The sequence below is a fragment of the Euprymna scolopes genome, chromosome 18 (assembly GCF_053919585.1).
Source record: "Euprymna scolopes isolate OS-2025 chromosome 18, ASM5391958v1, whole genome shotgun sequence".
Taxonomy (NCBI): domain Eukaryota; kingdom Metazoa; phylum Mollusca; class Cephalopoda; order Sepiida; family Sepiolidae; genus Euprymna; species Euprymna scolopes.
The window spans coordinates 129,712,884-129,737,675 of NC_136499.1; the positions used below are offsets into that span (position 1 = coordinate 129,712,884).

Here is a 24,792-nt window from a genome sequence, read left to right on the forward strand (position 1 = left end):
ATATTTTATTTTTTATATATTTTATCTTTATATATGTTTATTAATTTTAAACAGAAACGTTCAGCTTGTTTTTTTAAAAATAAAAATAATTCACAAAATTCGTTGATTCATATTTGAAGATGACGGACGAAAATGCATAGCAATTTTTTTTGTTATAATTTTACATAATTTGTTTTTTTATTATATTTATATCTTTTATATATATATCTTTATTATATATTTTATTTTTTTTATATATTTTATCTTTATTTTTCATATATGTTTATTAATTTTAAACAGAAATGTTCAGCTCTTTTTTTTCAAAATAAAAGTAATTCACAAAATTCATTGATTTCAAGCTAACAGCCGACAGTTCCGGTGGTGAGCTTTTAATCATCAGTTTTAATAGTGAAATTGATTTGTTCGCTGAAAAGTATTCGAATTTATGGGAGAGAGGCTATGTAAAAACAGATGGTACCAAAAGAGAAATGAACATCGAATTATTTAAAAAAAATAAAAATAAAAACATTAATTAGTACTTTTAGAAAACAAACGTTCAAAAAACGTCTTGTTGAAGTTTTAAGACAAAAAAAAAAAAAAAAAAAAGCGAGATTGATGGTTTTTTTTCTTATTGTTTCCAAATTTTATGACAAAATTCCTCATAATTGGTACTAAGATTCTAAACACCACGAGGGTAAAAAAAAATCTGATTCAAAATTTCATAGCATTAACATATTCATCATTACTTTTCCTGAAAACTATCCAAATATATCACGTAGATTATTATTCAATGCCCGGTCGTAAAATATGCTTAAATATGATATTTTAATTTGTCCAGATTTTGTAGATATTACATCGTCATTATTACATCGTCATTATTACATCGTCATTATTACATCGTCATTATTACATCGTCATTATTACATAGTCATTATTACATCGTCATTATTACATAGTCATTATTACATAGTCATTATTACATAGTCATTATTACATAGTCATTATTACATAGTCATTATTACATAGTCATTATTACATAGTCATGGTTTCAAAAGTTTAAAAAAAAAAAAAAAAAAAGGATTTGGGTGCCATTAGCTAGAATTGAAACCGAAATTAAAATTGTAGCATTCAAAGCTGGTGACGTTACCACTGCACCAACGTGACACGCATATGAACTGAATAAAAATGAAAAATAAACTAAGATGAATGTACAAAATGTATAACGATTTTTTCAATTTTGAGCCATTTTTGAGCCCTTAAAGACGTATAAAAGAACGGTCCATAAAAAGTTCAATCATTTGAGGCCCCTAGTGTCACTCTGCGATTTTCAGTTTAGGAAGAGATAGAGTTTGAAAATATGGAGACAGACAGATATCATTTTAGATATCAGATTAAAATTTATATATTAGATTAAAACATGTAAAAGGATAATAATTTCCAAACAAAATTTTGAGGACTTAAATTTTGTTTTGGTTTTTAAAATATGACTATTTTCGTAGAAATCTTGAAATATCCAAAGCGTTTTTATGGTTGGAGGGCATTACTAATATAAAACGATGTGTGCAGAAACAGGAGACTTTGTTGGTTTGGTCAATGAATGAATGAGAGCGCTTGGATTAGTAGATGTTGAGATAGCAGAACCAGGTAGGCCTAGAAAAATACGGGATGAAATAATAAGGATAGATTCTGGATCCCTCTTGGAATGTGAGGACTAAAGGACAAAAAAGGGAAGCAAGAGTTACACAGCTGCTGAAAGTAAACCCCAAATTATTTTCTACTCTTTTTGGGGTTCAATATGCCATTAACAATCTTGCAATTCACCATTGTTGGCACATGTTTCATAGGTTGGTGATCCCCGCATTAAAGATTTAAACAAAAGTTTCTCCACTCTGCATCACTAATCAATGTTGGGTTGATTGGTTGTTTTTGTTTTACGGCATATCAACCCTTTTCAGGTTATTTAATGCCGAATTCAGTGATTTTGAAGAAAAGTTTTTTAATAGAATATATTTGTTTTTTGTTTTTTTTTCAAGTCAGTTTCTATTTAACCCATAGTTGGGACCCTAACAGATACTACCACTCCGGGTCAGAGTGGACCTGGGAGCAATCGCAATTAAAGGGTGGCTCCACATTCCCCAAAGCCCGCAAGCTGGGGCCTCACCATCGGATATAGTTTAAGGTCATATCCAGGACCTCAATGTTGGGGGAGCGAACACCATGTGTAACCTCCAAGAAATAAACATTAATTGTGTATAACCTGAGTTTGCGTTTTTTTTTTTGTTTGGGATGAAGAATTCTTCATTGCAGATTCATAACTGGATGAACTGATGGACAAGTTTGGCCAGCACAATTAATCTAATATATCCCACTTTGCACAATTAATCTAATATATCCCACTTTGCACAATTAATCTAATATATCCCACTTTGCACAATTAATCTAATATATCCCACTTTGCACAATTAATCTAATATATCCCACTTTGCACAATTAATCTAATATATCCCACTTTGCACAATTAATCTAATATATCCCACTTTGCACAATTAATCTAATATATCCCACTTTGCACAATTAATCTAATATATCCCACTTTGCACAATTAATCTAATATATCCCACTTTGCACAATTAATCTAATATATCCCACTTTGCACAATTAATCTAATATATCCCACTTAGCACAATTAATCTAATATATCCCACTTAGCACAATTAATCTAATATATCCCACTTAGCACAATTAATCTAATATATCCCACTTAGCACAATTAATCTAATATATCCCACTTAGCACAATTAATCTAATATATCCCACTTAGCACAATTAATCTAATATATCCCACTTAGCACAATTAATCTAATATATCCCACTTAGCACAATTAATCTAATATATCCCACTTAGCACAATTAATCTAATATATCCCACTTAGCACAATTAATCTAATATATCCCACTTAGCACAATTAATCTAATATATCCCACTTAGCACAATTAATCTAATATATCCCACTTAGCACAATTAATCTAATATATCCCACTTAGCACAATTAATCTAATATATCCCACTTAGCACAATTAATCTAATATATCCCACTTAGCACAATTAATCTAATATATCCCACTTAGCACAATTAATCTAATATATCCCACTTAGCACAATTAATCTAATATATCCCACTTAGCACAATTAATCTAATATATCCCACTTAGCACAATTAATCTAATATATCCCACTTAGCACAATTAATCTAATATATCCCACTTAGCACAATTAATCTAATATATCCCACTTAGCACAATTAATCTAATATATCCCACTTAGCACAATTAATCTAATATATCCCACTTAGCACAATTAATCTAATATATCCCACTTAGCACAATTAATCTAATATATCCCACTTAGCACAATTAATCTAATATATCCCACTTAGCACAATTAATCTAATATATCCCACTTAGCACAATTAATCTAATATATCCCACTTAGCACAATTAATCTAATATATCCCACTTAGCACAATTAATCTAATATATCCCACTTAGCACAATTAATCTAATATATCCCACTTAGCACAATTAATCTAATATATCCCACTTAGCACAATTAATCTAATATATCCCACTTAGCACAATTAATCTAATATATCCCACTTAGCACAATTAATCTAATATATCCCACTTAGCACAATTAATCTAATATATCCCACTTAGCACAATTAATCTAATATATCCCACTTAGCACAATTAATCTAATATATCCCACTTAGCACAATTAATCTAATATATCCCACTTAGCACAATTAATCTAATATATCCCACTTAGCACAATTAATCTAATATATCCCACTTAGCACAATTAATCTAATATATCCCACTTAGCACAATTAATCTAATATATCCCACTTAGCACAATTAATCTAATATATCCCACTTAGCACAATTAATCTAATATATCCCACTTAGCACAATTAATCTAATATATCCCACTTAGCACAATTAATCTAATATATCCCACTTAGCACAATTAATCTAATATATCCCACTTAGCACAATTAATCTAATATATCCCACTTAGCACAATTAATCTAATATATCCCACTTAGCACAATTAATCTAATATATCCCACTTAGCACAATTAATCTAATATATCCCACTTAGCACAATTAATCTAATATATCCCACTTTGCACAATTAATCTAATATATCCCACTTTGCACAATTAATCTAATATATCCCACTTAGCACAATTAATCTAATATATCCCACTTAGCACAATTAATCTAATATATCCCACTTAGCACAATTAATCTAATATATCCCACTTAGCACAATTAATCTAATATATCCCACTTAGCACAATTAATCTAATATATCCCACTTAGCACAATTAATCTAATATATCCCACTTAGCACAATTAATCTAATATATCCCACTTTGCACAATTAATCTAATATATCCCACTTTGCACAATTAATCTAATATATCCCACTTAGCACAATTAATCTAATATATCCCACTTTGCCAACTAAGCTCCAACCCCAGTCCCATCGCCGCAATGTTGCATCTCTGTGCCTGTTTTACAAATATTTTAATGGAATGTGTTCTGATGAACTTGTTGCACTTGTGTCCCCTCGACGTACATATCCTCGACAAATTCACTTAGCAACAAAATCTCACCTCTTCACTGTTGAGGTTTCTAAATGCCAGAAAGCTTTCTACTCTAATAGTTTCTTTTCTTGAACAGCTGGACTTTGGAATTCCCTTCCTGCTACCTGTTTTCTTGACTGTACTGATATGCAGGTTTAAATGTAACGTAAACCAACATTTTGTTAATCTTTCCTAGGCATGATCCCAAGTAGAGGGGTGAACGTGAATAAAAAAAAATCACGCTAAGCAAATACACATGCTACATGCTCACAATATGAATATCGAAATAAAATTCTGAAATACAAAATTTTACGGTAAAATATTTTATGTATGTAGTATATTGCTACCTTTTTTGTAGTCAATGTGTATACTTAAGGCATAATCACGTTGACAAACCAGTTCTCACCAGTTAAGCAATGTTAAGCCAAGCCAGTACCAAACGGGTGACCATTTGGGGATACTAGGTGCTGTATAGGGTGGTGGGGCAGCACTACAGTCAAAGGAAAAGTAATGCATGTCCTTCCTTTGCTAGTTTCTGGGCAAGGTCTTGGAGTCTATATTCATAACACCCTCCCCATGACTAGGGAATCTAAACTAGAATCAGACGACCAGGCCTTCATGTGCTTTAAACTAAATTTACAACATGGCGTTAGCTAATTATGTTTTCTTTATCCCTCGACCCAGGACTCTACTCTTAATCAATCATGTCTCTGACAGCATAGATGTAACACTCTACCTTAACATTAGCGCCCAAACACATGTATTTGGTGACTTTAACGCCCACCACAATAATTGGCTTGGCTTCTCTAACTACACAGATACAGTTGGTAGCTTTTCTATACCCCATTCCATGACACAGACAGTAACATTACCAACCTGTCTCCCAGGTCAGGACCAGCAAGCGTCATTTCTGGTAACAGTTCCTGAGAATTGTGTAACAAATGCCCATCGCCCACTCGGGAATGCTGATCATGCTGTGATAATGATAGGCAGCACTCTAAACTCTCGATCCCAAGTTGAAGAGCCGTTACTCAAAACGACAAGGTACTACAATAAGGCTGATTAGGAAACCACTAAAGATGACATCAGAGATGCATCATGGGAAATATCTTTTCTCTTCCTGCTGAACAGTGCACAAATGAGACCACTGAATGGTTCAAAGCAACAATTGAAGCACATGTTCCCACACGGAAGTTCTATAACAAACCCCACTGTCCCCAATGGTTTACTTCTACTTGTGCAGCTGTCATTGCTCAGAGGCAACATGCATACCACGGATTAATCTGGCATGTCCAGTACAGACAAAAGTTTATATAAGCCAAAAGTAAGAAAAAAGTAGCGAGAATACATTAAAAAGAATTTACTGAAACCACCAGAAAACGCATCGAAGCACAGAAATTAGGAACTCATGACATCTGGAAAATCTACAACAGTGTAGTAAATGGGCAATCAACAATTCCCCACTATTCAACAATCATGAGGTTGTTTGCACAGCAACTGAGAAAGCTAACATGCTTGCCCGCCAGTTTGCCCCAAATTCTACTTTGGACCCAGCAAACCACTCCCTCCTTGATTTTCCTTGGCAGACAGAAACCACACTAGATTATCTAAAAATCACCCCTTCTCAAATACATGATATCATAAAAAACAAACAGCTCAAAAGCATGTGGATCTGATCTCATCCCGGCTGTACTACTAAAAAAGTGCTCCACTGAAGTTGCTCCAGTTCTCTCCAAACTCTTCAACAAATGCCTTAACAAATCATGCTTTCCTGACTGCTGGAAAACTACTTCTGTTGTACCAGTTTGCAAGAACTCTGGCAAAAGAACTGACCTATTAAATTATCGCCCCATTAGCCTCCTCCCTCTTTTCACCAAAATATTTGAGTCCATAATTAATCAAGCTCTAGTCCACCACCTTACAGTTGTTAAACTTCTGTTCGACCATCAATATGGATTTAGGTAAACCCATTTTACTGCAGACATTTTAACTGTAATCTCTGAACATATATACCATACACTAGATAAGGCAGGGGAGGGGAGAGCAGTATAGATATATCGAAGGGTATGGCACGATGGTCTTTTCATGAAAATCAGATCCTATGGTATTACTGGACGAATACTCAACATAATTAAATCCGTCTTAAATAAGAATCCAAGTTGTTCTCGATGGTCATATATGTCTAAATAAGTTCTCTTCAAACTGCGGGAGTATCTCAGGAGTCGATCCTTGGACCTTTATTATTCCTGATATTCATAAATGATCTTCCTGGTAAAATAGTCTTCGAGATGGGTATATTTGTTGACAATACCATGCTCTATAACAGGTACGAGGTGAAAATGAATGAACGCATATGCAAAGCGATGTCAGAAACCCTAGAGGAAGACCTCCAGTCTGTAGTAGAATGGGGTCAAAAATAGATGGTAGCGTTCAGTGCTGCCAACACCAAACTCGTTTCCTTCAATAATTACGAGAAACCTTCTAAATGACCAACAGCAATGGCTAAAGATGAATTACCTGAAATTACTTCTTTCAAACTCCTCATCTTAACGTTCACAAGGGAACATGAGTTCGAAGACATACATCAAGAGCATTGCCAAGGCTGCTGCAATGAAGGTGGGCTCTCTCTACTGTGCTAGAAAGTTACTTACGCCTGAAAGTATCCAGTACCTCTATAAGGTCACCATTCGTCCATGTATCGAGTATTGTTGTCATATTTGGGCTGGTACATCTGCTATCAGTCTCTTAATCCTGGACAGGGTTCAAAAGAGTGTCGCCAACCTTATACATCCTGACTTGTCATCTAAGCTTCAACCTTTCTCCCATTGACGAGATGTTGCATCCCTCTGCCTGTTTTACAAGTATTTTAATGATGAATGCTCCAACGAACTACAAGCCCTTGAATCCCAGACAAGCCCAACAAGCAGCAAAGCTCCCAAGATGTAAGAAAGCCTTCTACTCTAATAATACTGCTTGACTTTGAACTCCCTTCAGGGTTTCTGTTTTTCCAACTGTACTGACATGCAGAAGTTCAAGTGCAATGCAAATAGACCTCTTGCTGCTCAACTCCCTACATAGTATCCCTGCAATTATGTTCCTGATCATACCCCCCCCCCCCCTATCAAAGTGGCACTGTGCCTTGTTTGGGATAAAAAAAAAAAGCACCTTAGGATTGATTCTCATTAGTTAAGCAAGTCAGATGACCATTTGAGAATACGAGTTCTTATTTGGATTTTTACCCGAGAACATTTTTTGATTAAATTTTTTTTTTTCCTCCAATCTCATGAATTGAAGATTCGGAGACGACATTTAATCGCATGAAATCATATAAGAATTTTATTTCTCTTTTGTAAATAAGAAAATGTTCACTAAAATAGGTTTTATCGATGCAAACATGGCGTGCACATAAATATGGTGCGATCAATAAAAGCTGTTGCTCTGCGTGATAAATTTATTCATGGACACATCTTTTGACGATAGGGGAAAATCTTTTAGGAGGGAGTTAAAATCTTTTGGGGGTGGAGGAAAATCTTTTGAGGGTGGAGGAAAATCTTTTGAGGGTGGAGGAAAATCTTTTGGGGATGGAGGAAAATCTTTTGGGGGTGGAGGAAAATCTTTTGGGGATGGAGGAAAATCTTTTGGGGATGGAGGAAAATCTTTTGGGGGTGGAGGAAAATCTTTTGGGGATGGAGGAAAATCTTTTGGGGATGGAGGAAAATCTTTTGGGGGTGGAGGAAAATCTTTTGGGGGTGGGGGAACAATGTGGAAAGAAAATTTTTTGAAACATTTCATTAAAAATAATTTTTAAAGGAGTAAAAAATGTAAAAAAATTTTATTAAAAAGGAAAAATACTTTTGTGCACATTTGTAATAAAAACTTTTCAAAAAATAAATTTTTTAAATAAAAAAAACTGAATGTAAATGTTCTCGAAATAAAATTAGGATGTCAAGATTTCTATAATATTTTTTTTATTCTACTACAGGAAAGATAATGGTATATCTGTGTATGTATGAGCCAGTTACGGGCATTGTAAGCATAAATTCTGTGTAACGTGTTGACTGGTGATGGTGGTAAGACTAAATATTTAGAGGGAAAAATAGGTACCCCTTTCTCTAATGATGTTGCGATTGTGATGGTGTTGCTTCTAGGATTTATGTAGTATTTTATTATCACGATTGAATGTGTCTGCAATGGTGTTCGAAGGTTACATAAGATTTGAACTGAATTTGTATGTGACATCTGTTGTCGCAAACCTATGATACTTTGGTCCAGAGGGGAATTTCTGCAGTCATTTTATTATATATATATATATATATATATATATATATATATATATCTAAATGTTTTTCTGACATGAAAGACAATAAAAGGCCAAGTTTTCTAAGCAATGAACATAGACAGGACAAACTCACTTCAAGTATAAGTGCAGCACATTTTTTTTTTGTAAAGAAATTGAAGTACTTACATTCTATCTATAAGTTCCTTCTCATCTAGAGCTCCTTGGAGATCTCGTTTATTTCCGAGTACCAATACAGGAATTCCCTGCAACTGTGGCTTGTCTAGCAAGTTATGCAACTCATTCCTTGATGCCTCCGTCTTGTCATGGTCAGCTGCATCCACCATATAACTGAAACGGACGAAAGGAAAACATTTTTTTTAAGCATTAGAAATCGTCATGGTAATTACTGATGATGGGGTGCGGGTACACCTTGCTCATTTACAAAAACAATTTGCAGAATCTTTTTATATAATTTCATAAATTTTCTGAATTTGTTAAGAAAAAAAAAAATCTTTCTTCATAGAATTGCTCAAAAGATTTTTTTCCTGATAATATATTCAGGATATTTTCAAAAACTTGTCAGTGAATTTTTATCTGAATTTGATAAGTGATAAAGAAGAAAAAAAAAAATCAATGAAAAAAGCCTTTGGAAAACTTGTTGAATTTTGAAATAGACATTTTTTCTTGATATTATATCAAGAAAAAATGACTATTTCAAAATGGACAGAAACAATTATATCAAGATATTCATTTTAACAATTTTGGAACATTTATGCAGGATTGTTCACACACATACATAAATACATATGCAAACTTGTACATGGCATAAGGGTAGCTGTTAATAGTATATACATACATATACATAAAGCATTATAAATATTCACATTAATACACACAAATTTATACACTTACACACACACACACACACACACACACACACACACACACACACGTTTTTAATATTGGAGATTTAATTTTTGACATGCACAGAACACACACGTGTACAAACGCACACAGACATGTTTTCATCAATATTTACATCTGAGTTTTCACACGCATATAAATGAATGCATAACCCCACATAGATTCATGCATCCACATGTGTGTATATATGCATGCAAACAAGTGTTTTTTTTTTTTAATATATAACTGGCATTGCCCGGGTGTTTGGAGCAAAAAAAAAAAGTGGTAGTAAGAAGGCAGGTTTGAACCCGTGCCGTGAAGGCGGAAAAGAAAGTGAAAGAAAATCTGACGTCTTGCGACCGGAAGTCAAAAGCGTTGAAATTAACCGAAGCTTCTTTCTTAGAACTGCACGCCTGTGGAACTCTGTTCCGTCTGCCTGCTTCCCACCGGACTACAACTTGGATGTCTTCAAGTCTACCAGTTGACAAAAAGACGGCGGAGGGAACACTATGGCAAAAACGTTAAGTATTTTTTAAAACTAATCCTAAATGTTTTTTTTTTTATGTTACCTTGTTTAAACTTGTTTTTCGTGTTTTATTCATGTATTTTGTCTGTATTCTCCTGTCTTCTTGTCTGTATTCTCCTGTCTTATCCGTCAACCCCCCATGCTACAAAGTTAAACGATAAAAACAAAAATGCCGGCAACTAACGATAAAAAAAAAAAAAAAAAAATGCCGGAAATTATTCTCTTTTAGAGTAGATAAACTTAGGACTTTATTTAAGTAGTATACTTAATATATACTATTACTGCAAGCCTGCCTGTATTGAAAATGCTTGCTTCTTTGCTGGCCAATTAAACCATCTAATATAGTTAGCCTTATGTTCAAGTACATTCGAAAAATAATACAGTGCAAAGAAACAGTTACTCATGAAAACGAACCTCCTAAAGTAAAATCTTGAATAATTATCTAAACTCGAATGTAAATATTAAGCCGACTTTACAAATTGATAATAGTTAATTATTGGATTTTAATTAATTATAAGGTGAAACTAATGATTCAAACTCGATAGATAACGACAAACTTCCACACATTAATATGGGAGGGGAGATTATCATCAAGTGTCCTGAATTGTTAACTTAGCACCGGACTTACTACTTAGATACAAATAAGTCACTTGTACCCATCCCCCCTCCCCCTTTTTTTTTTTTAAATGGACAATAGATAATACAGTGGATGTGTTATCGGCAGCTCCAGTAACTCTCGCTTCTATTTTGTCATTCAGTCCTCATTCAATGAGTGATTTTTCTGACAAAGGGTGAAGAAAAAGCTGCTTAAAGGTCGGTAGTACTTGGTGACCAGTAGTCTGAGATGTCGGACATTTTTCTGTCTCTGTCTGTCCTTGTGGCCATGTCACTAGTAAGGGTGCTGGAGGTAAACGTTTTGTCTGGGCTGACGTTATCCGCCTGAGAGTCAGGGACCCGAACCTTGGATTAACCACTAAGGAGGCTTTCCTATCAGCAGGCGCAAAGTACTGGGGCTGCTGTATTGCCATTTGGTGAGTGGATCTGGACCATGCAGTAGTCTCTGATGGGGCCTCTCGATGCCATACTAGTGGGTAATTGTTACGGCTTTACCTTTTCGTGTGCTACAAAAAAAAAAAAAAATTTCCTGTCTTTTTCTCTCTTACTTTCCCTCTCTGTACTGCTCTAACCAAGTATGCCGACCTATTCCACAAATCCCAAAACCTCAACATGAAATATCTCCAGAATAAAAATTTGATTAAACCTAGAACCCCATCTTCCAATGTAGACCCCTACTACCAGGTCTCCTTCTCCAACATCAGGGGTCTACGTTCCAACCTTCCAGAGGTTGAAACCCAATTACAGGAGACGAAACCGGACATATTATTTCTAAGTGAAACTGGAATAGGGCCGACCACTTCCCTAGATGAGTTCATAATTAACGGATACTCTAATTTAACAGCTAAATCTGATCCCCAAGATCGCCATGGGCATGGAATATGTGCCTACATTAAGGATGGCTTCCCGTGTGGCAGGGATATCTCTAGAGAAGATCCTAATTTACCCTATATGTGCTTCAGGGTTGCACTTGCTAACACCACTGCATTTATATTTGCCCTCTATAGGCCCCACAACAGCAGAGTTACTATCTTTAAGAGCATATCTGAGAAAATAGACCACATACTGTCTTCACATCCCTCGGCTAACATCCACATCTGTGGTGACTTCAACGTCCATAACGTGGAATGGCTGACCCATTCAAATAAGACAGATGATGAGGGGAGGTTTTGTCATGATTTTGCCATTGCTTATGACCTCACTCAGATTGTTCGTGAACCCACCCGTGTGCCCGATACACCCGGTCAATATGCAAGCCTCCTAGACCTTTTTCTCTCAACTTCCCCTGAGCTATGTTCATGTTCCGTTCATTCTCCTCTCGGATCCTCCGACCACTCCGTTGTATCAGTTAAGATAAAAACGAAATGTAAGAAGCCCCCAGACGTACCCCTCCACCGTACTGTATACCGATACTCTATGGCTGACTGGGATAGCTTCCGTACATTCATATCTGATTTACCTCTGCACTCCATGTTTAAAAAGGAAGTGTCCTCTATAGTATCAGATCTGACCGAATGGTTAATTGTAGGCATAGACCAATTCATACCATCTAAAAAATTCCAACAAAAACCTAACAGCCAGCCATGGTTCTCCCCAGAATATGCTGCTGCTATCGCGCACAGAAATCACTTTTTCCATAGCTACCAACGTAATAGATGCACTGAGACTAAAGCTGCTTTCAGGACTGCCAGCAACCACTGTAAAAGAGTAATAAAAAATGCAAGAGAGCTATATGCCCAGTCTGTTAAATCCAAGGTGATTGATCAGCGGCTTGGTTCCCACCAGTTTCGGCAAATAGCAAATAGGATCCTAAACAGAAGTGTGCGTTCTATCCCAACCATTATCAATGGACCAGAGGTCATCTCGTCAGCGTCAGACAAGGCCAAACTATTTGCAAAGAACTTTGCAGCTAATTCTACCCTATGCGACGAAGGCCATCAACTCCCCATATTTCCTCCTATAACACAGAACAAGCTAGGTAACATACAAATATCCGTGCATGAGGTCGCCAAGCTAATAAAGAACCTAGATTCCAGTAAAGCAACTGGCCCTGATGGCATCCCAATTATAGTGTTAAAAAAGCTTCAACCAGAACTTGCTCCCATACTTACGAAACTGTTTAATCGCTGCCTTAAGGAGAAGTGCTTTCCGACTCCTTGGAAGACCTCATCAGTTTGCCCTGTATTTAAGAATTCAGGTGATAAGTCATCTCCCTCTCAGTACAGACCAATAAGTCTCCTGTGTGTTATAAGTTGCTGGAATCCATATTAAATAGAGAAATAGTCAACCACCTCAGCAGGAATAACCTTCTTAGTGACACACAATATGGTTTCCGCTCTGCAAGATCTACCGCAGATGTGCTGACGGTTATATCCCACAGGATTCCTTTCTAGGGCAATTGCTCTTGACATATCAAAGGCCTTCGACAAGGTATGGCATAAGGGTCTACTTCACAAGATTTCCAGCTACAGTATAACTGGAAATGTTTTCTCAATCATTAAATCATTTCTCTCCGATAGGCTCATAAGAGTAGTGGTAGATGGACAAAAATCGAAGGCCTGCAATATAAATGCTGGAGTCCCTCAGGGGTCAATCCTAGGCCCAACTCTCTTCCTGATCTACATCAATGACCTCCCTAAGCACATACTTAAATCATTCGTTGACATCTATGCTGATGACACGACCATCTACGGCAACACATCAAAGGCTGTAAATGACAAAGTTCTCTCTGATTCTCTCTTCTCTGATCTCGAGCGCGTGGTTCAGTGGGGGAAGATGTGGCTGGTTACCTTTAATGCATCCAAAACCAAACTCCTATCCTTACATCATCAACGCTCTGATCCCCATCTGGCATCAATTGTGATGGATGGCTTTCGTCTGGGTGAGGCCCCGTGTTTTGACAAGCTTCTGGGTTTGACCTTTACTCCTGATCTGAAATTGAGCACGTACATCAAGTCTGTTGCCAAGGTCGCTGGAAAGATGGTGGGATCCGTCTACTGCTCCAGAAGATATCTCACTACTGATGCAATTCTCTATCTATATAAAAGCCAAGTACGTCCAAGGATGGAATACTGTTGCCATATCTGGGCAGGAGCTGCTAAAAACAGCCTATCCTGCCTTGACAGAGTACAAAATAGACTTCGTGGCTTAGTGGGGGATGCCTTTTTCTCTACCCTGCAACCTCTCTCGCACAGAAGAGACGTTGCGAGCCTATCCTTGTTTTATCGTTATTTCCATGGTAGGTGCTCGTCTGAACTCCAATCTATGGTCCCCCCTCGCCAATCTTTCATGAATAACACCCGTCTAGCCGAATCCACTGTGAAAAATTTCTCCCACTCTTTATCTGTGCCTAAATCAAAACGTGGATTCCATGAACAAAGCTTCTTTTTTAGAAGTGCACGTCTGTGGAACTCTCTTCCGTTTGCCTGTTTCCCACCTGACTACAACTTGGATGTCTTCAAGTCCAATGTAAACAAATTGCTGATCCTGATGAACTGCTCCCTTAAGTAAGACACTTTATCAAATCTCCATTACTAACGATTACTATGATATTATCCCATTAATTACTGTATACACAATAACCCTTATCCCCGAGTGGCTTCCAGACGTTGATAAGTGCTGACTACCATGTAAAAAAAACAAAAACAAAAAAAAAAAACAGAAAGACAAGACAAGCCATGAGTTGTCAGAAAGATATTAAAGTGTTTCACCATCATCTATCGGATTTCCAAACCAGATTTTTTGTCAGGATTTACTCTTTTAATAAAAAGGTAAAAGAGTTTCCTTAATTATCTAAGGTTTCATACCATTGTTTCTGTTCGTTTCATACCATTGTTTCTGTTCGTTTCATACGTTTGGATAATAAATTCCAATTGGTTTCAAAAAGTGAATTTATTTTTTCCATATAAAAAAAAAAGTTTTAACATTAATGTTGTTAATCTTAATTAAAAAAAAAAAAAAGTTGCATTCTCACGCGCATTAATAAATCTACCCCATTTTCACCACTAACTATTAATATGCTGTCATCCTCGAGTGGCCTTCGGGTTTCGATAAGTTGTGACTCCCATGTAAAAAAAAAAAAAAAAAAAAAAAAAAAAAAACTCTACACGCTAATATAGAAATAAAGATTAATTTGATTGGAAATTAAAAATATTTTCCTAATTTAGGAAATCCTAGAAAATTTTACAAAAAGGGAACCATCATTATTCTATATTAAAAAAAAAAAAGGTCAACTTGCTTCTCCTCTTGCCACGTGGTGTATTTTTTCTCTTCTCTTGTGATGCAAGCTCACACACACTTGCTAATTTACATACGTGCTTTAATGGCTGCTTCTGCTGATATTTTTACTAGCCAGCTATCCTTCGCCAATAATATGGCAAGTCAGATTGTTAGGTTTCACTATCGGTGGCTAACTAATTCCAAATCTCACTTTCGATAATGGCATTGCACTAAAAATTCTCAGAAACAACTGCCAAAATTCCTTGACTGTTTCATAAAATACTCAGCAGAAGGAAGACAACAAAAACAAAATGCATGAAAATCGATCCACACAGCAATCATATTCGCACGATCAACAGCATTTACCACTAAATAAGTACAAAATTTTGTTTAAGCACAAAATATCGTCCACTAATAATAAGAGCAGCTATTAAACAGTGAATAAACCTAGGAAAAGCAACCATAGAGAAAATTGAAGCATTATGAAGAATAACATATCACACCAAGCAACATCACACCAATTAAAAGTAGCTCAATTAACATCACGTGAATTAACATCACATCAATTAATAATTAAAAAATTTATAACATTTACATATTCTCAGTTGTACTTTATGACTTGGAATACATTGAATAAGTTTATTGTTGAACATATTTCAGAATCATAAAACAAGATTCATGACTGACAGATCACATCCATATTAAAAAGCTGCATCAGATTACAACTAAGATGAGTCATTCCAATAAGGTATTAAAACTTTTGAGACATATCATAAGGTCTGAAACTGGATTATCTACGATACGCGTGTACAAGGGATGATAGACGGTAAGGAAAATGAGGAAGTTTGTGTAAATGCTGACATCTACGTGTGGTTACGGCTAAGTTTAAATCAACTGAATTATGGAACAACGAACATGGAATCAATGCAAAGTAATTTCTTATGTTAGTGCAATAAGATGAGTCGCAATATTTAATGCTACTAAGACTAAACTTCTTTCCATTAACAACTACAAAACATTTCTCAACTGCTGATTGTCATGACATATTAGGTTGAGAAGAAATTTCTTGCAGAATTTTTAATTTTGATTTCAAATGAAGTATTTTCAAATAAATTTTCGTTATAATACTTTTACTTTTTATATAATTGTTAAAGAGCATCTCTCCTGTCTCTCTCTCTCTCTCTGGCTCTTTCATACTCTCTCTATTTTCTCTCTCTGTGTCTCTATTAGATGGTAGATCGAGAGAGAGAAGGAGAGGGTGGGAGGAGGTCAGAGAGATATTTTTGTAGTTAATCCACGTTGCAGGAAGTGACGTTTCATCTAACCGGATGTCATGTGATGCTACGTGGCAAGGTTGGTGAAACGTTGAGTCTCTCAGAAAATGCCGAGCCGAGCAGAAGTCTAAAATGGTTCTCTCCTAAGTAAGGGGGGAGATGCGCGCCCCAGACATGGGACGTGGTAGGTACCCACAGTGGAGACCATCGATGGCGGCATCTGCAGATCATGACTGGGAGAATAAAAGGTTGAAAACCCAACATCTTTCTTCATCTTGTGTATTCCGGGGTTATTCCAGCCCAATTCATCCAGCCCCGACACACCTCCTCTTGGATTTTTTTCATATTTACACCATACAAACTTTGGGTTAAAACTAAGAGAAATCTGCAATTTCAGCCCAGTTGGATTTGAGGAACATATTTTTTTTCACAGTCGGTTTCGCCCTGGAAATCAAAAATTGTTATCTCATGATGTAGAATTTTCGACCCCCAGCGTTTTACAAAATTTGCATTTTTGTTGCAAAGAATAAAGCTCTGGAGCTAAATATTCACACAGGTAAGGTTTTGAGGGCAAGGAATCCAGAAATCATGGTTAGAAAGATGGCAAATGAGAGGAAGTACCTTATTTTTACCATTTTAGGTGGTACTGCAGCACTTTTTTAGAGCTTGTTTGGGGCGATATTTTGTTGAGAAAAAAACATAACTGTGGTGCTTTGCCAGACTTCTCCTTTGGATTTTTAAAGTGACTTTGGGTTGGAAATTACAAAAATCAAATAAAACCTTTCGGCATATTTGACATTTCCAGACACTAAAGCCTCAAAATTGGCATTTTTATAAAAAGTTAAGGACTTTTTGGTGAATTTGGCAACAATCTAATCTTAAGCTATGATCAATATCTAGAGCTGAAAAAGGACTTGGATCGACCCATTAGAGCCCATTTTCATGATAGAATGTCGAATTACATCATATAAAAGGATATGGACCCCTACTTCACAGTCAAAATGGACAAAAAATAGTCGAAAATAAAAGATTTTTGACACACATATGGACAGCAATCTTAATTATGTACAAGTTTTGGACATTTGAGTTTTTCAAAAAAACAACTTTTGGCCATTATCTTTTGATTTGCAGACAGCAACAGCTTAAAATTTAGAGGAAAGATGTAAGGTAACATTCAGATATGAATGAAGTCACATTTTCATTTGAAGCATAACATTCTGCTCATTATCATGCTGACCCTCTCTTTCCTTTTCTCTTTTATGATCTAATTAAAAATGTGCAGTAGAATAGCACTGATCATGATAACAGTATTCTTTAATTTGTATGTGTTGATGAATTGTGACTAGGGGTAGTGTAGAGTCGACTCAGTTGACCCAAAAGTCAGTGGGAATAAGATATTGTGTTTTTTATTTATACCTTCAGGCACACATCATCCAATCGTGCCATGCAGTTCATAATTTTTGGACAGTTGGATCATGGTTTCTAAACCATTAAATCAGCAAATCCTTTCAATCAATGCATTTAAGCTGTTCAGAATCATGTCCACCTGAGTAATCAAGTTTGAGTGTCAGAGCAAATTCCTCTATGATATGATACCTGAATAATGTCCTATGCTTCTTTTTTCAAATGTTGATTTAAATGTTCTTTTTCTTGATCAGTTTCACTCAAAATGGCATTACTTTAGTTGTGAAGTAGAGAATTCATGCTATGATTTCTTGCCGTTATGTTGTTTTTATTGATCAATTTTGTTCTGTTTCTGGTGATACATTTTCAACACAGTTTGTTCAGAGTTATTACCTGAGTGTGATGTTAAATACTGTCAAAGACAAACAGGGAAGTCAACATTTGTGGCTCTCAAAAACATGATATATATTTGTAAAGGGTAATCTTCAGCATAAAAACACTTTCACATGAAACCCTTTTTGATAAATGGGTGTGTCTCTTTAGCTAGTTATGATAGTCTCATAGTTATATTTCATCGCTGCTATGATTAATTTTCTTCTCTTTCAGGCTATTTACTTGTTGCATTGATCTAATAATGCATTCTTTGGTGTGAACTTCTAAGTTTGTCAATAATCCAAGTTTATTCTTTCCTGTCACTTTTTTATGGTTTCTTACTAAATTATTACCTCAAGGCATAATAATGGTTAAAATAGAATTTCTTATACCCCAGAATTGCAGTTCTTTAGCACCTTGAAATACATACAGTTGAATTTCACACTTTAGAAATTCTTTTTTCATTATCAAATTTGAATGGTCAGAAACTAAGAAGATAAATATTACTTTTTGCAAATTTCATTTCTTTGATTACAGTGCCTTTGTTTCTGATCAAGAATGTGCTACTGTTACATCATTTGTGTATTATACTGTCTGTAAATCTCTTAATGTTGCAGTTGAGTATTGCATATTCTGCTCATTGTGAATTATTATAATTTTTATTATCAGATTGTAATAATTATTCCAGAGCAATAAATTAAGAATGTCTTCTGAATCAAGGAAACGAGAGGGAGGATATACATCATCCATGACAAGTGCTCCTCAATGTTCGTTTGGATTACTAATGAAGAGTGCATGTCACCACAATCTGAAGCCATTTTCAACACCAATAACTGCATTAGAGCATGATGTAGGAACTGTGCTCAAATTAAGAGCTGGTGTCACACTCACTGATGAAACTGTTGCTAACATTTGCAGGTATCACGAACCTCATTTGGGGCATTACTTTGAGAAAAAATATACAAAGTGCTGCAACATCTTTTTGAAGCACAAAAAGAAGATAGAGGGTGATCGTGCTATCAAGTTAGACATGGCTGAGATGCTAAAGCAGAAGGGCTACCATGTTGTTCCTGGCTGGAAGCTTTGCCGTCACTGTGAAGCAGCTGCCAAGAAGTTAGAAGATCCAAGTGAAACAGAAGAAAGTGACAATCAAGACCTTGAAAATGAGTCACAAATTGAGCAAAAGAGAGAGAAACTGAATGACAGTCTAATGATGTTTGATATATCCCCTATAAAAACCGGTAGAATGCAGAAGCACACAAAAATCAATATTGTCAGAGAGAAATTAGAAAGAAGCTATGAAATGCAAGTAGAGGCAGCTGCCAAAGTCCTTAACATCTCTAGCCCTGAATTAGGAAGCCCTATTAGCAGCGAAACGAGTCAAATGGATTTAGTGGCAAAGGCAAAGGATGATGATCGTTGGATGCAATGAAGGCCAAACTTGAGAATAAAGAAATGAAAACCAGTGAGAGGATCCAGTTGATGACTTTAGCTCCGGAAAGTTGATCTCGAAAAAAGGTGTCTGAATATTTCAATGTCTCTGAATATATAGTATGTGAAGCACGGCAACTGAAAAAGGATCGAGGTATTCTTTCATTGCCACAGAAGAAGGGGAGAGGTCTCTCAAAAGAGGTTATCAATTCTGTCTTGGCTTTCTATGAGGACGATGAATTTTCATGGTTAATGCCTCGAGGGAAAGATTTTGTGAGCATCGGTAACAAAGTTCATGTCCAGAAACAGCTCCTATTATGCAATCTTAAAGAGCTTTATGTAGTTTACAAAGAAAGCTATCCTGAACACAAAATAGGTCTTTCAAAGTTCTGTGAGCTCCGTCTAAAATGGTGTGTCACCATCTTGACATCAGGTTCTCATTCAGTTTGTGTTTGCACCCACCATCAAAACAGCAAATTGCTTGTTGACTGCTTTGTTTTAACTGTCAAGACTCAGCTCAGAAGGAAAGCTGAAGAATCCAGAGATGAGAGTGCTGCTAATGTACCAACTGAAAGTCCCAATTTTAATATCACTTACAAAGATTTGATGGCCTTGGTAGTTTGCGACACCGATAGTCTTGAATGTATGGTCCACCGTTGTCCTAAATGCCCAGGTTTCCCTGCTCTAGAGAAGTATATCAGAGATAAATTTACTGAATTGGAAATTGACAGTGAGATGTCATATAATCGGTGGGAGAGTGTGGATAGAACAATGCTATGGACACAGATGGCTGATGTAGATGACTTCATAGAGATATTGGTATACAATGTTGATAATCTAACGACCCATTCCTTCACAGCAAAACGCCAAGCTCAGTATCTAAAAAAGAGAAGAAATAACTGAGACTGAATGTATCCTTCTCCTGGACTTTGCAGAAAATTATCACTACGTGGTGCAAGATGAGATCCAGAGATATCACTAGAACAAAAACCAGTGTACCATGCATCCAGTGGTAATTTATTACTAAGATAACAATGGGAAACTTCAACAGATCTCATTATGCATCATTTCAGATGACCTTGAGCATGACACCTGTTTTGTGCATGAACTGCAAAGAATGGTGATGTTGTACATCAAAGAGAAATTTCCCTGGATCAAGAGTGTAGAGTACTTCAGCGATGGCTGCGCTGGCCAATATAAAAACTTCAAAGCATTTCTTAACCTTTGCCATCACTCATCAGATTTTGGAATTGATGCAACTTGGGCATTTTTTGCAACTAGCCATGGCAAATCACCCTGTGATGGAATTGGTGGGGCTGTCAAACGCAAAGTTCTCCGTGCCAGCTTGCAAAGGCCAATAAAAGACCAAATACTCACCTTTCATGCTGTTGCAGATTTTTGCAGATCATCGATCACTGGTATCATGTTTCTAAAGATCGGCAAAGAAGACATGGTTTCAGTTCGACAGAAACATCAAATGAGATATAAACTGGGAGATACTGTGCCTGGTACAAGGAGCTGTCACTATTTCAAACCAGCTTCTCAGTTTAATATTCAGGGCAAGCAATTGAGTGCTGACACAACGATCTTTATCGATCATTCTTTCCTGGACATGCCTGTGCCGTTAGATGAAACTCTGGAGTTGCTCAAATGCAATGACTACATTACTTGCATTTTTGATGGATATTGGTGGTTAGCATTGATTGAGAGTGTCAACAGGGAAGAGAAAGATCTTACTTGCAACTTCCTGCATCCACATGGACCATCACATCAATTCCACTGGCCAACTAATAGGGATCGAGGCTATATTCACCTGAGCAAGGTCGTTATGAGAGTGCAGACCCCAAGTATTTCAGTGAATGGTAGAACATATTTCATCACCGAGGAGGAGAAAAATAAGACTCAGGACTATTTTGACAGATTAAGTCGATAGTTGGAGTTATAACAAATGTCTGTTTTATATTCGTTTGACAGTTTTTCTTACGATAAACTAGATTATGCATCAGTCTTTTATTTTCGACTATTTTTTGTCCATATCCTTTTATATGATGTAATTTGACATTCTATCATGAAAATGGGCTCTAATGGGTCGATCCAAGTCCTTTTTCAGCTCTAGATATTGATCATAGCTTAAGATTAGATTGTTGCCAAATTCACCAAAAAGTCCTTAACTTTTTATAAAAATGCCAATTTTGAGGCTTTAGTGTCTGGAAATGTCAAATATGCCGAAAGGTTTTATTTGATTTTTGTAATTTCCAACCCAAAGTCACTTTAAAAATCCAAAGGAGAGGTCTGGCAAAGCACCACAGTTATGTTTTTTTCTCAACAAAATATCGCCCCAAACAAGCTCTAAAAAAGTGCTGCGGTACCACCTAAAATGGTAAAAATAAGGTACTTCCTCTCATTTGCCATCTTTCTAACCATGATTTCTGGATTCCTTGCCCTCAAAACCTTACCTGTGTGAATATTTAGCTCCAGAGCTTTATTCTTTGCAACAAAAATGCAAATTTTGTAAAACGCTGGGGGTCGAAAATTCTACGTCATGAGATAGCAATTTTTGATTTCCAGGGTGAAACCGACTGTGAAAAAAAATATGTTCCTCAAATCCAACTGGGCTGAAATTGCAGATTTCTCTTAGTTTTAACCCAAAGTTTGTATGGTGTAAATATGAAAAAAATCCAAGAGGGGGTGTGTCGGGGCTGGATGAATTGGGCTGGAATAACCCTCCGGCGAAAACAGCAAGAGAGCTCCACCCAGATGAAGACTCTCCCAGAGCAGCGAAACCAGGTATGAATCTTCTTTAATTCAAACACAAGCGTCCTAACCATTAGACAAACGGTTTAAGGGATCTTGGGTCCCGTTCTCTCGTCTCTTAACACTCATAATATATCTCTCTCTCATCGTCGTAAACTTCTTCTCTTCATTAGTAAAATGGACACGTCATCACCAGGGTACCAGTATCCCTCAAGTAAAGTGTCCAAGTCAAATCCTCTTCTTCTCCCTCCCTTATGTAACATAATTTTAGAGAGCTTTTTCAGTCTATCTAATCGTTTTAATTACAATCGTTATAAAACAATTATGTCTGCTTTTCAGAACATTGAATACAAGATGGAAAAGAAGCAAATTCGCACAATTTTCAACTCAAACTAGGCTGAAAAGCTGCTGAAACAACTTGTGGTATCAACAGAGCATTTGGCCCAAGAACCATTACTGAACGAAGAGCACAATGGCGGTTTAAAAAATTCTGTGGTGGCGACGAGAGTCTTCAACATGATGAGCATAGTGGTTGGCCATCGGATGTTGATAACGATCAAATAAGAGCCTTAGTTGAAGCCAATCGACGCACGACTGTTCAAGAACTTGCTTCTGAATTAGACGTAACGTATACAATGATTTCCAACCATTTGAAAGGGATTGGAAAGACAAAAACCTTGATGAATAGGTGACTCACGAATTGAATGACAACCAAAAGAAACGCTGTTATGAAGCGTCATCTTCATTTCTTTTACACAGCAAGAACGACTTGTTTTTCAATTATGTTGTGACTTGCGATGAAAAGTGAGTTTTTTTTTGACAACGGCAATGCTCAGCTCAGAGTTAGACTCCGGTGAAGCTCCATGACACTTCAGGAAGTCAGAGTTAGACTCCGGTGAAGCTCCATGACACTTCAGGAAGTCAGAGTTAGACCCCGGTGAAGCTCCATGACACTTCAGGAAGTCAGAGTTAGACCCCGGTGAAGCTCCATGACACTTCAGGAAGTCAGAGTTAGACCCCGGTGAAGCTCCATGACACTTCAGGAAGTCAGAGTTAGACCCCGGTGAAGCTCCATGACACTTCAGGAAGTCAGAGTTAGACCCCGGTGAAGCTCCATGACACTTCAGGAAGTCAGAGTTAGACCCCGGTGAAGCTCCATGACACTTCAGGAAGTCAGAGTTAGACCCCGGTGAAGCTCCATGACACTTCAGGAAGTCAGAGTTAGACCCCGGTTAAGCTCCATGACACTTCAGGAAGTCAGAGTTAGACCCCGGTGAAGCTCCATGACACTTCAGGAAGTCAGAGTTAGACCCCGGTGAAGCTCCATGACACTTCAGGAAGTCAGAGTTAGACCCCGGTGAAGCTCCATGACACTTCAGGAAGTCAGAGTTAGACCCCGGTGAAGCTCCATGACACTTCAGGAAGTCAGAGTTGACTGTTTTCATCCATTACAGTTTTTTTAACCATTAAAGTGAAAAAATATTGTCAACAAATGGATGAAATGCATCAGAAACTTCGCAACAACACCAAGCATTAGTTAATAGGAAAAGCCGAATTCACTTTCATGACAATGCCCAACCGCATGTTACTATACCGACTCTGTAGAAGTTGAACGAATTGAACTATGAAACTCTGCCTCATCCACTATACTCTCCAGAACTATCATCTACCGACTACTACTTTTTCAAGCATCTCAACATTTTTCTGCATGAGAAATGCTTAAAAAACCTAAGTGATATCAAAAACGCCTTTGGCAATTTCATCACCATTCAATAATGCAAGAATTCAATAATGCAAGTGTACATTTTGAGATTTTAGTAAACTCCTCATCTCTGACTTGTCTTCATTTTGTATTTATGCGTTTCTGAAAAAATGTTTTTTTTTCTAATTCCTTTTCAGTTTTTAGCTTTGTCAATGGCCAATAAACCTGTGTTTAAAATATACTATGCCTCAGAGTCTTGATTATTGATAAGAGTTTAAACTAACTGTTTGAGGTTTGCAGGTTTTCTGAAAAAACAAAAAACAAAAAAAACAAAAACAAAGAAAAACATGCATTCCGGAGAAAGTATATTGGAAGATTATTCAGTTGCATGAAAAACCTTTAATCGTTCCTCATAAGTTTAAGGTAAAAATTAATCAAGCTTAAAAAAAAAAAAAAGAAATTCCCATCATCATCATATTCAGTTTAACGTCTGTTTTACATGCTAGCACGTGTTGGACAGTTTCTAGAAAACTGACTTCCAAACCAACCTACCTCTGGCAAGGTTTTTACATAAACAATCCCAAATTGTAACAAATTTGTTTGCGTCATATACGAGTTGAACCACTGCTGCTGAAAATAGAAGAGTTGCCTCTTCATGAGTTTTTCTCCGGTCAAACCAA

The 24,792-nt window shown here is 36.5% G+C and overlaps 1 protein-coding gene across 1 annotated transcript in view; it reads right to left on the minus strand.

Annotated features, from left to right (window-relative positions):
* LOC145297825 (ADP-ribosylation factor-like protein 8B) overlaps positions 1-24,792 on the minus strand; it is a 140,200-nt gene that overhangs the window by 7,094 nt on the left and 108,314 nt on the right. Inside the window, exon 3 of the mRNA XM_080144150.1 lies at positions 9,100-9,261. Within this exon, the coding sequence (XP_080000276.1) occupies positions 9,100-9,261 (162 nt within the window). The remainder of the gene's footprint in view (positions 1-9,099; positions 9,262-24,792) is intronic.